General features: G+C 33.9%; 1 protein-coding gene across 1 annotated transcript in view; it reads left to right on the top strand.

Moving 5' to 3' along the window:
- Window positions 1-9,324: 9,324 nt before the first annotated feature.
- LOC100748532 (fibrillin-1) overlaps window positions 9,325-13,746 on the top strand; it is an 85,237-nt gene continuing 80,815 nt past the window's right edge. Inside the window, exons 1-4 of the mRNA XM_024368847.2 lie at window positions 9,325-9,330; window positions 10,172-10,554; window positions 12,248-12,399; window positions 13,408-13,539. Coding sequence (XP_024224615.2) covers window positions 9,325-9,330; window positions 10,172-10,554; window positions 12,248-12,399; window positions 13,408-13,539 — 673 coding nt within the window. The remainder of the gene's footprint in view (window positions 9,331-10,171; window positions 10,555-12,247; window positions 12,400-13,407; window positions 13,540-13,746) is intronic.

Here is a 13,746-nt window from a genome sequence, read left to right as displayed (position 1 = left end):
AATCTGACTGAAATTTCGCTTTAATCTTGTAATTTACATTGCTCGAGATTTTCTACAGGAGCTTCATTCGTATTTTACTATTTTCATCTTATCTTTAATTGTTCATTCTTCCGACTTTACCGTATCAAGATTTTAACAAGTCTCTCTGCTTTTTCCCAAGATATTTTTATCATTTTAAAACTGAGAATTTTCTTTTTCATATACGACTTAAATCTTTTAATTTTCACGCATATAACCGCCTCTGTTTTAGGATTCAATCAGGTATAACACGCGAAAGATCTCATAAAATAATTTCGTATGTTACGATATAATAGAATTTCGATGGATTGTTAAATAATTTTCGACACGTCCTTGCGTTAAAAGCTTCATTACTTCAACGACATTTTCTGTTGACTTTCATTACAGCAAATCTTAATGGACTCTATTTGAAAAATATAAGAGCTATGACCTAATTCTTTCTCCGTTACGATCTTATACAGCGTGGTTGGTAACTGGTGGTACAAGCGGAAAGAGGATCATTCTACGCGAAAAAGAAGTCGAAAATATAGAATAAAAATTATTTAAAAAAATTTTTTTTTTTAATTTTTCCATCGTTACCACCACCCTGTATATTACCAGTTACCAATTACCAATCACCCTGTATATTATGATTTATAGCTTCGAAGCATCGCTAGGTAATTCAGAACGAAAATGTTGGGCTAGAATCGTGATTGTTTCAGTGATCTTTTCAGCTGATCTTTGCCACTTCATGTTCCAATCTATTTACTGGGGAAAATTGAGGAACTGTGACCTAACTCACCCTTTTATTGCGACCTCAGTGTACTTTCTTTCGAAAACTATCTTTGTGCTCCAGAATACGATTGGTGCCAGAGTAGGACTCTATGAGGTTTTGTTTTACGAGACCCATAGCCCTGGCAAGTGTCACTTTAGCCTTTGAAACAGACTATAGGAATTTCTTATGCCTTCATCCACGTGACAAATATCAATTGTACAAAGTTGGTAATTAGGAAGTACGGATTAAAATTTTTTTGCTTCTTCAGCACAAGACAGTTATTTATTAGAAATAATATATGTAAGGTGGTTACTGTGTAGGCTGGTTTGATAAAGAAACGAGTGTATGAATTTGCAATAATAAGATATATTGAAACAATTATAGAGATAATGTATGATCGATTTTGATCGTCGCTCACTCAATACTACAATACCAAAAGAATATCGTAGAGAGTTCATACGTTTATATCACCGGATATTACCAGAAAAAGGTAACTTTCTTGTGTAACTCTAGCCGAAGATTACAAGAAACAGCAATAACAATCTAAACCTTGTAACCGAAAACAACGTTAATATCCAAATAATATGGGTCTCTCCCAGTTTTGAATTTCCCGTTTCAACCTGAAACTTTTTCTACGGCTATGGGCCGCTACATATGTAATCAGTTTATATAAAAAAAAAGGAAGAGAAAATAGCAGTTCCTGAATGATTTGTTAAATTTTACGCATCGCATGAGGCGTTAATAAGATGCGAGTGTAAATATGTGGTAGACAGGCGACACTACTATGCGACTAATTCTACTGATTCGAAGTGGGTCGGGCGAAGACCGCGGAGAAACCTTCCGGGTAATCGTGTGCACGCGCGTGCCAGCGTGCAAATCAAGTGCATTGGTCACTGCAGGCCCAACCCTGGACAGGAAGCACGGTTGCATTATGTGCGTGGTTAGGATCCAGTCTCGCGAACTCTGGCTTATACAGGATGTCCCACGCAACTTGGTCAAACCACATCTTTAACCAATTTTATTTGTAATTTGCGTTCTTTCGGTCATCTTCGAAACAATTGTATTTTTCTAATGTCAAAACTGTCTGAGATTTGTGTAAAATATGAAAAGTTTCTATTGGTATATATGACTTCTTGGAATATCATATTAAACGTTTGTTTGCAACGTTAAAAATGTTTTTGCTGAAAATGGAAGCAAAAGTGGAATAAATTGGCAATTGATGACAGTTAATACGTATTCGAGGAGTAGTAATTTTTACGGTAGAGATTTGATTGGTGATGTTGAAATTAATGATTTCGCTGGGAAATTGAAGCTAAAATGAGAGAGGAAAATAGCATTGCGCTTAATTCGTTGTTTATCGACGTGCAGAGTAATTATTTCGCGTTCAAAGTTAATTCATCGCGCAAAGCTGTTCTCGTGTTTGAAAACGACTCTGCAAATGGTCACTGTTTCACGATCTTGATAAACGTGTTGTGATTGTTGCCTAATAGGATTTTGACAGAAATGCCTGTTCATAAGTATGTACTAGTATTTCTCGTCTACAACGTGTTTCATCCTATCTAGGTCGAATCATTTTTTAAATTAACTTTTCAAAATGCCCCCAAAGGGATTAATTAATAGTCATAGAAAAATATGTTACTTAGAAAAACCATGCATTTTTGTCTACATAGTTATATATATATATCTATTAAAATAATAAGAGTCAGAACTTCCATAGTACCTTACTTTAAGATTTAAAAAATATATCTTCGAATAAGATTAATAGATGAAGGTTTTAGACGGGTCAGTTTGAAGTTTATGTGCTTTGTTTCCGATGTTTCTTACAAGTCGCTTGTCCCAATGCTCGAAACACGTGTACGTTTGACGCGTGGCCGAATTTACGGCTCGCCCGTGTCTCTTCCAAACGAGTACACGTCGTTTTATAAATCTTCGCGAGGGTGTGGTCGGTTAGATGGCAACTGTATCTGACAATGATTTAGTAATGACAGGATCCTCTTCGTGGCGAGATCCTTTGTTATGTATAATGTAACAAAGATATAAGATGTTTGAAATCATTCAGAATGTTGTTATTTCATTTTAAATACAGTAGATCATCACCCATTTCTAATATTTCTCTATAATGTAGAATTTAAGAATACATTCCTTACAGTTTGAAACACTAAAAGTGTAGAATAGCTTACAAATTTTTATTCCGAGAAACAATTACGAAAAAATTCAGTTGAACCTACATTTAATATGGGAAACTTCCCTACTAGCGAGGGTGTGGTCGGTTAGATGGCAACTGTATCTGACAATGATTTAGTAATGACAGGATCCTCTTCGTGGCGAGATCCTTTGTTATGTATAATGTAACAAAGATATAAGATGTTTGAAATCATTCAGAATGTTGTTATTTCATTTTAAATACAGTAGATCATCACCCATTTCTAATATTTCTCTATAATGTAGAATTTAAGAATACATTCCTTACAGTTTGAAACACTAAAAGTGTAGAATAGCTTACAAATTTTTATTCCGAGAAACAATTACGAAAAAATTCAGTTGAACCTACATTTAATATGGGAAACTTCCCTACTACTTTACTTTTTTTTTTTTTTTTTTTTTTTGATGTTAAATATAATCGAATAAATTTTGAAGAGATTTTGTACAATGAAATATTCCGATAATTCCGATCAGAAAAGTCAACGCCAATTTTCGATGCTTCGCTGCGAGATACTACTTTGCTACGTTTTCATTAATCGATAACGACAAAGGCTTCCCAGAACCCGAACTAGGGTAACAAGGAAGTTACGGTTGCCACGAACTTTCGAAATCATGCGGTTACGAACCGATCAACGATTTTCATCGCATAAGAATGCTATCGATTACCGCGACTGAACTAAGTTGGCATAGTATGACATTGAATTATTGATAATGATCGAGAGATTTGATGAACAGGATTTAAGAATGGGATAAACTTGGAAGTACAGAAACTATTAATAAATAGCTGTTTTTTAGCTGTTTAATTTGGGAAACATCGCATACTACACCTCGTAACTATAAAACCACTAAACCATAAAACCTCGTAACAATAAAGAATTTCAATTTTTTATGTACTTTAATATTTTAACGTGATAAAAAAAAGGAGAACGAACGATAGTATCCTTCGTAATCGATTCATTTATTCTTATTGGTTGTATTATTATTTTCAGGAAGTTATAGACTTTGACAGTTTTATGAAGAGTTTGATCATTAGTAGCTAATTGTAAAGCATTTTTTACTCGTTTCCTTATTGCGTCTATCGAATCATCTTCGAGAGAATCATTAGATAGAATTTTTTCGTCGATGCTATTAATGGATGTTCCAAAGAAAGCGATTGAACTCGATCTTTCCTATTTTAGAGAAGTGCGAGGCGAAGCAGTTGATTCGTTTATTAGACCGTTAAATCGTTCCGAGAATAGAACTGTTGCTTGTTCGCTAATTAAACTGTATCTGTATGTTTGAATATGGATTTATTTATTCCATGTGATATTACTATCTTACAGTCGAGTTTAAAATCGAGCGAAAACTATGTGTTATGATGATAAATTAAATTTCAAACATGATTGATTCATCTTGATATTCATTGAGATTGAGATTTAAATATATTTAATATTTTAAACAACTTACAATTTGTATAATATATTTAGTTAGAGTATTAAAAATGATTTATTTCATCATTTTAATTTGTAGAATTATTTCTTATTATTCCTACTTTCATATTATTAGAACTTCTAAATAATTCTACATGTTTATCGTGAACATCGTAAAAGCTCCTCTTCTCTTCCTCTTTCCTCTAATAACTGTATTTCTCTTTTTACACAATTGTATCTCATCTCAGTTGTAATCAATTTTACCCGAATTACCAGAAATTAAATTTCAAAAATAAAAAGAGAGCAGACCACGTAGCTTCCGGTGTAATAAAGTTACTAAGATTTTATATTATCAACATATATTTCATATATTTATTTATTTATATATTAACATTATATTCACGTTATTAACAGAACAATATCGTCCATTTCAAATGAGTTAACATTGAAATATGAAGTCATTGTCCTGCCTTTGTCTTTGTTCCTGAGATAGAATGGGATATATAATTCATTATGATGAAACGTCATGGAACCTCATCCGGAGTTGACTTTGGAAATATGAGCAAAAGTTGTAAAACTTTTAAGTGGATAATGCAAGCTGGAGAAGGATCAATCGACCGAAATTCCTTCGAATCAATTATCTCTTATCCTACACAACTTTAACTAATGTGCACTTATCTGATTTTAATATTTACTAAGCTACTTCAAAGTTACCAATTCATGTCAATTTTCTTCTCGGATTCCATTTTTATTTCATGCGCCGTAGAACTTCGTTTATCCGAACTCCGTTTATAGGAATCTGTTTTTGTTTATCGTTAGTTGTATAAGCACTCGTAATTAAGCCTCTATTATTCGAACTATACTCCAGCGTATTTTCAGTTATACGAACACGTTTATTTAACACAATTTGTTTCGAAATTTTGGTTCAACTTCAGTTATTCGAATGTCAACCTCTGTTATCGAAATTCGTAGCAGCAGCTGATGGGAGTAGCAAGCGAGTCTTTATTATCCAACTTCATATTATTCGAATACCCGAAATATTTTGTCTCTTGACCAGTTCGGATAAATTAAGTTCTATTGTGATAATTTTCTAATAGTCATTATTACCTAATATGTTTATTAATTCAATACTGTTTCCGCTTTTCTTCATTCATTTTACAATATTAAGTTAGAATATCGCAACATGATATAACTTCGCTTAAAAGAAACGAAACGCTGGGAACTTCAAATATTGTATCATATTCTGGAAACCCTAAAATGCGAGATAAGACATTTTAATTAAAAGAGAGCAAAATAAGTTTCTTTTGAATAAAAATGATTTTGCTAGTTTTTCCAATTATCATCTTTATATGGTATTTTCGTTTCATTAAATTTTATTTACTTCGTAATTATTCATATTTGTTTCCTTTTAATTTCATAAGCAAAATAATTCAACTACATCAGCAAACGCGTAAAAGTTCCATGATAGTAAAATTCCTGTACTTCGTTATTTTCCGTATTAGATGAAGTATTCTCTCCAAACTGGAAGTCTCTCTTAAACCACGTTCGTCTTCTAAAAATCAACATTTCGAAATCTTTCAAGTCGTAAGATCCTCGACATGTATCGTATATAGCCATCTAGCAAGAAGATGAATCGGACGTATCGGACTCGGTAGTCGTATCGAAACGGATTTCAGTAAACGCACGAGCAAACACGCCACTTACGAAGAAAGTTCTGGTGACGACCGGATATTCCGGATGTCGAAGTTGAAGTTCTCCGAAAGTTTCAGATAGGAATCACGCGAGCAACGGCACGTTCATCGTTCATTGACGCATTGTCGGTATTTACTGCTTGTCTCTACGCCGCGATAAACAATATTAACGCGGTAATGCGTGCACACGCGCGTCCGTTGTGTTGTTGAATTTAAGCAATGACGCTCGTTATCACATTAACGATCGTAATACCATACATGACAAACAGTCCACGGTATCGCCATGCCACGATTTAATTAGCGTTCAATCTGAATTCAATTTGCACGCGTTTCGTGTTCTATATATTTCTCCGCTGTGTCCTTCTTCTTTGGCTGTTGAAAGGTGAAAGATAGGATGTGATGCTACTTTTAGTCATTCTTTTCTTTATTTTGTTTTCCCAGAGAAAATTGATTACACAAGTCGTCGCAAGATCATGTTATAAACGCTCAACTAAAGCGACAATACGTGCATAGTTCGCAGCAGCTCGATAAACGAGCTTCATCAAATAAACTACTTTCAATTTTTTCAAGATACCATTACTAACTAGAGAAGGTTTTTGAATATTATTCTGCACCTCCTGTTAAAACTATTTGTTGGGATAAAAACTGAATAACAAAAGAAAAAAGAAAAAGCGTAAATAAATTAAAACCGAAAAAATAGATAGAAATATTTGTATAAAACCTTATATTATTAACCTAAACTAATCCATAAATACAAAGAAAATGCACTTCTTTAGCAAATGATCGTGATTGCAGAATTTTAGTGGATATAACTAGGATATGGCATTAATTCCATTAAGATCAGCTGATACTCTCAATCCGCCAATATCTGTCAGTGTCCTGCCGATGAATATCAGCCCTATCCAGCCGATTCAGGAATTACGAACTTGCAATAATTACTATCAAGGATAGGCTTGAAACTGTACGTCAAATTTTTATCATAAACTTGTCGAAGAGTGTGATAGATTACAGGAATGTTTCGTTCGTCTTGGATTAAGCCTGGACCATCCAAATAAACAGAAGGTTCTGATAGAAAGTAACTTGATTCTGCCGCTTCAAAATAACTCGACTGTGGATAAACCATATAGAGTCATTACTAGATATATTCCAGTAATTCCTCATTAACTTAAGAGTGATTGAATCAATTCTTGGAATTTTGGCGGTATTATAGAGCACGCGCTCATTTTCATCGCAGTTTTCAACTACTGTTCGTTATATAGGGTGGTTGATAACTGGTGGTACAAGCGAAAAGGGGGCGATTTTACGCGAAAAAAGGAGTCGAAAATATAGAATAAAAATTGTTCGTTCGAGGCTTTGTTTTCGAGAAAATCGACTTTGAATTTTCGCCCGGTACGCGTGCACTTTACCACGTCTCGTTATAACGGATCTCACTGTAGGTCGTTGTCTCGATGGAAAAATTAAAAAAAAAAAAATAAAATTTTTATTCTAGAATCACCCTCTTTCCGCTTGTACCAACCACCCTGTATACCTAATGAAAGAGGAAAACTGATTCAAGTGCTAAGGTCTCTAATTTAAAAGAACTGTAGGTAAAATTAAAGGTTCTTTTTTAAAGGAGTATTCTACTATGAAACATTTCTTTAAAGATGTTCTGGGCATTTTTATATAAAAAAATATTTGACAAAATACCGATAAGAAATCTGTATAATGTTCTATATATTAAAATATCAAATGGCGCGACTAAATATGGAGAACATTCGTACAATTTTTCCTGTAGAATAAATACAGTTATACTACGTTTTCACTGAGACCTTTAGTTGATAGATGTCCCGCCGTGTATTTAGATCATTTTGGCGGTGGAGATGTGATTTTGATGCATGGTTAGCTGTGTGTTACATAGTCTGTTCGTTATAACTCAAATTTGAATTTATGGAAATTTAGGGAACTCTCTTACGCGACTGCGTCAATTACTAAACTGTGTTATCCATTTTCAACTTAATGGTAGAGGATTTATGGATGACCACGGTTTGAATCAGAGTTTGTTTAATGAGGAATAAATAAGCTGTTAAAACTGACCTGACAAGACCGCAGTATATATTTGCGAGTGATGTTTGATATTACATTCTTCTATCAAGAGAGATTTATTTCTATGGATTTAGGGAGAACGTGCCTTTCTTTGGAACTGTAAGATCGTTCGATCCTACTATGATGCCTCTACAGCAGCAAACACACGTATAATATTTCCACAAAATTAGTTTTTTGACATGAAACGTAGATACTGGTAAATAATATCACTATAATAATATTAATAACAATAGAGCAGAATGGAACATTCATTACTTAACATCTATTATTCGGATATTCCGCTATTCAAATATTCTGCTATCTAAACATCATATCGCTCGAACGGTATATTAAAATGGAATTTGTATCGTTTTATGTTACGAGTTTAAAAAGGAAAGTATGACGCTAACATTGAAACGAAGAGAAGCTATTTTATAGGGTAAAATGCGGTAAAAATAGCATAAAAGTCGCAAAAATGTACATCGTTGAAACCATTCTCACTCTGAAACATTTATACTAATATCAGATGGAAGGACATTCACATGGTTTGAGAGATGGCACTTTCGCGAAATGTAATTCAACGCAACTTAACATATTAAAAAATCTCTGCAATTTAAATTTAGTAGCAGAATATGAATAGGACGTCTACGAATAATTTATAAAATATTATATTTACATTATATCTCTTTCATTATTATTATAACGGATATTATTTCATATTTCGATTATAATAAAATGCTTTACAATATTATAATATGTAGAAAACTATGTTTTTCATTATGTAATAGCCTTCTTATCCAATTGATCATGTCTCTCCATTCATTGAAATGTTGCATATTCTACAGTATCTTCATTGTCATGCAATAATTACTTATTAAAGTAATATGTAAAATTAAAGTATAGATAAAATAAGGAGAGAGGAGTTAAAAAAGAAAGGAAACATGCAAAAAAAAAAAAAAAATAGAGGAACAAAAAAAAAAAAAAATAGAGGAACAGAAGTTCTTATCCAATTGATCATGTCTCTCCATTCATTGAAATGTTGCATATTCTACAGTATCTTCATTGTCATGCAATAATTACTTATTAAAGTAATATGTAAAATTAAAGTATAGATAAAATAAGGAGAGAGGAGTTAAAAAAGAAAGGAAACATGCAAAAAAAAAAAAAAAATAGAGGAACAGAAGTGAATATGCCTGTATGCTAAAGGTGAAGCACAACTATGTGTTGCCATTAACTGAAAACCCATTACTTTACTAATATTTTCAAGGTTTCTGAAGAAACTAATTTTAAGCATTATATCAACAGGTAATTCTCGTTTCCTGCGCACAGTCTGGTAAGTGGTAGAAGTTTATTATATAGATGATTCTCTGTGTGGAGATAATTGGTTCTGCAATGAGCGCGTAACAGTAGAATAGCTAGTGTAATGGTCAGGCATTAGGTCTCAATGCTTTTTCAATGAAGTACAGCTTCTCTGTTTATCTTTGCTTAAAAAGGATTATGTTTTCAAAATTCTGGTTAAACAAGGGATGAAATATATCTAAAAACATTTGATACAGTAAAATAAGTAGAGAAATGGTCAGACGTTAAAATTCAATGTTTCTTCATTGCTCGGTCATCTCGTGCGTGAAAAAATTATAGTTTTTAAATCTTGCTTTAATAAGGAATAGAAATATAACTAGTTGACACAGTAGAATAAGTAGGATAATGGTCAGACACTGTGTTTCAATGATTCTTCAGTCAGTAAACTTTCTCTGTTTATTGTTTGCTGAGAAGAGCATTATATTTTCCAAGTTTCAGTTTACATTTTGGATGGCTCACTAGTGACATACACATCCTGGATAACAAATCACATAAAATTTATGTCACACAGAATGTATACTAAATTAGTTTCTACATTAAAATACACAATTCCGTTTGCAATGTGTTCATCATCCTCGTTGCTTCAGTCTTTTCATTTTCTATTATATTCTTCACAAAAGTGACAGCCATTCCCTTTAACACGTATCATTATTTAAATTTCCGCGGATTATTCAAAGAATTACGATTTTCACTACCTCGATCTCTATCGCAATTTTGATCTCCGTTTAGACAACAGATTCCGACACTTTCGCAACGATCTGTATCTCGGTGACGATCCAATTTCAACGACACCGTCGGAGGAAAGAGCGGCGAGGGAGAGGCTGAGGGCGCGCAAAAGGATCGGTGAGCTGAAGAAGCGGAGGAAGGCGAAGGAGAGGAAACAGAGGTTGAAACAAACCGGCGAGAAGTCGGCGCTCGAATCGCCGCCAGCTATGGCGCGCGCCGCGCTCAATGAAACAATAATGTCGAGGTTGGATCTCAGCTGCTTCATGAAAGCTCGCAGAAAAGGATTTGCTAAAGCTCCTCTGCTTGAAAACGCGAATCCTGCCAAGTACGCCAGGTTTGTATCTCATTTTCTTTCTAGCTCTATCGGGAAACAGAGGGATAAAGGAGGCGAATGTTTATTACGTTTGTACCTGTTTCTCAACTATTTTCTAACTTGATTTGCGGTTTGATGTTTCGTGGTATATCTCGCAAGTTGCACATTACTCTTTTGTATGTTCTTCTTGATTGTTTGAACGTGATCATAGAGTTGATTTTTGAGGTAATTGAAGGAATTCTTTTCATCGTTTTGATTTATTTGGTGCGGCTGTGTTTCACATAATTGCTATTTGCGATATTATATTGTAAAAAATATGGAGATTGAATAGGATTTCGACAACTGTTTATTAGTGCGATAAAGTGACGAGGAATTCAGAACGAACACTTAAAAGATAATTATCTCTTTATTTTCAAGACGTCTTGCGTTTCTGATATCCGATGCAAAAGAATGGTAGTAGTAATTATATTATGCATAATGGCATTTAACATGCGAAAATAGCATTAGATGTATTATATTTAGCGGTTTGCCTGAGCGCTGCCAGGTTCTTCCCGAAGGATCAATGTTGGAGGTTCTTTATTATTTATTGTTCGACAATTAGAGGGGTCGGGAATCGAAGAAAAGCTAATATCAGAGTTTAAGAAGGTTAATACTGGATGAATTTTTAATAGACAGTAAGCAAAAAATTCCATATAAATATTTCTTCAATTTGACCATGATGTATCAATCATTACGAGTTTGAAGGATCGAGATAGAGGCTGTTACCTAAATTCGAATTGATATTGGAGAATTATTGAAACTTCGGAACTTGCTGTAACGTCAGGAACTAGGTCGAATGTGAAATTAGAGAAAAGCGATACATTCGTTAACGCGTCCCTTGCTACGCAGGTCGCCGGTGATTTATGGTATTTCTGAGAAGTAATACTTTTCAATTTTCATCAAGCAAACAAAAATATTGGTCATTATATTGATTCAGTCATTCAGGTAATAGGTATAATACTGTGCCCAGATTCTAATCATTTAAGCTCTCACGATCGATGGGTTCCTTTGAACAGATCTCGCTTATCAACATCATATCCCTATGAGTTGAAATCATCTCTTGAGGATTTCTATACATCCTGCGTTTCGAATCGGCTCGATGGAGAGCTCCCGTATCTGATTAAGTGGCATACAGAGAGTTCTAATGTTACTCTCCAGTCCTACAGAATTTTGTCTCGTAGATGTAAGAGCAAATCTTGGTAATTTGATTAAATCTGTAGGGTAAATCTTTTTATCGCAAAAGATTCTTCTCTCGTGATATTCTTTGCAGAGCTTTTTGATTAATTCAACGAATTGTATTTCAATTTTCTCAATAATATAATTGAGAAATGTAAATATGATAAAATCTAGTTGTTAGTTTATTGAACTTTCAACCTCTCGGTCAACTAAATTTCGATCTTTTCGCTATATATCCATTTTTATTTCATTAATATAGACATGAGACTTAACTTTAGGCATGACATGAACTGAAACATAATATCACAATTTTTTCTATTTTCATCGTGCAAAAGATGAAATAGTTCTGAACATGCTGTGTAACGTAACGAACGTTATATTGACTTATGAAGATTAACTGATATCTTATTAACGTAGCGTCTCGTTCGATAAGGATTTATCGCAATTTCGAGTGCGGGATGCGACCACCAAACATGTTTCTCTGGGTACTTTTTTTCAGGAGGAAGAATATACTGCCACCGTACAATCGATACCTCGTAGCAGTTTACGAGTGCACCAAGGGATACGTTTTCGAGGACTCCACGGCTGATCGACTTTTCTGCAGCGATGGCACTTGGTTAGGCGTACTTCCGCGTTGCGTAAAAGAGGAAGGTAAGATGCCGTGAAAACAAAATCGATACATGGAAAAATATTTGTCCGAGACATTCAAGATAATACTACCTTTTAAAACGTTTTCGGACAGAAAAATATAGAAAAGTGAAGTTTCAAAGTAATTTCTATGTCCAAGCTTCAACTTGACTCACGATGGAACCTTCTTTTCTTTTTCCTTCGATTTTGGTGGGAATTAAAACGAAAATGAAATAACTTCCAATGAAAGCTTTCACGTAATTTTATACATTAAGGGGGTATTTTAGTTTTTAGCTAAAATAAATGTTTTAGAAAACACCAAAGCATCGCGTTGGGGTTTTCCAAAAAAAAAAATCGTAAGGCATTTTTGTTTTAGCGTTTTCTTATCTATTTTTGTTATGCTTCAACAATACTCGTGATTTTTGTTATACAGGAATAATTAAAATTAACTAAATTAGAAGACATTGATAACTGGCCCTTAAAATAACGTTATCTCATCTCATTCACTGACACGATCCCGATCATTTTGCATATCTGGACCGAAAAGACCCAAAAGAATTTTAATTTTAAAAGTTCATCGCTGGTTCAATTTCTTTTTGCGGAATTTCCAAAGAAATTCTATTGCCTTGGGAAAGAGGAGAAAAAGAAAGAGGGTTTTTACAGAATAAACATGACAAAAGGGAGAAAATAATTTCTTATACGTTTTATGTAAAATCAATACAAAGGTATTTTCCATATTACAAAAGTTTATCACTGGTTGATTCTCATTTTTCAGAATTTCCAAAGAAATTCTATTGTGGAAAAAGAATTTTTACAGAATTAACGCGAACATAACGGGAGGGGGCGTGGAATATTTTCCTACACTACATGTTTTATAAATTTCAAACTTCGTCACCGTAGATAACACCATATACCAGACACAAAGAATCCATAAAAATATCGCGCTCGATCAATTTAAAGTCGCTTCTCGACGAGGGAAAGTTGGTCGGATAAGAGTCCACGTAGGGAAAAATTCATTGGCTTTTGTTCCAGAAGCGACACTGAATAACGTGAAACGTTGCAATCAGGATCGTGGTGGGTGCGAGCATGTGTGCGAAGACACTCAAACGGGCGTGAAGTGCTCGTGTTTCGACGGATTTCGTGTCAAAGGATCTTCCTGCATAGGTGATTTATGTTTCATTTTAAACGTTATAATTGCAACTATTGTTTCACGGTGATATACATGCGAATGGAAAAGGTTGGACGAAAGATATTGTTTATAGTGTTACACAGTTTGATGTATTCATTGTTGGCAACAAATACTACCATAAGATGCATTCATGAGTTAGACAATTTGTTTTAGAATTAACGAAAAAGTTTCATCTTAATCGG

The sequence above is a fragment of the Bombus impatiens genome, unplaced genomic scaffold (assembly GCF_000188095.3).
Source record: "Bombus impatiens unplaced genomic scaffold, BIMP_2.2 scf_0485, whole genome shotgun sequence".
NCBI classification, from domain to species: Eukaryota; Metazoa; Arthropoda; class Insecta; order Hymenoptera; family Apidae; genus Bombus; species Bombus impatiens.
Note: the sequence above shows the minus strand (reverse complement) of the source record. Positions and strands in the feature narration are given on the sequence as shown.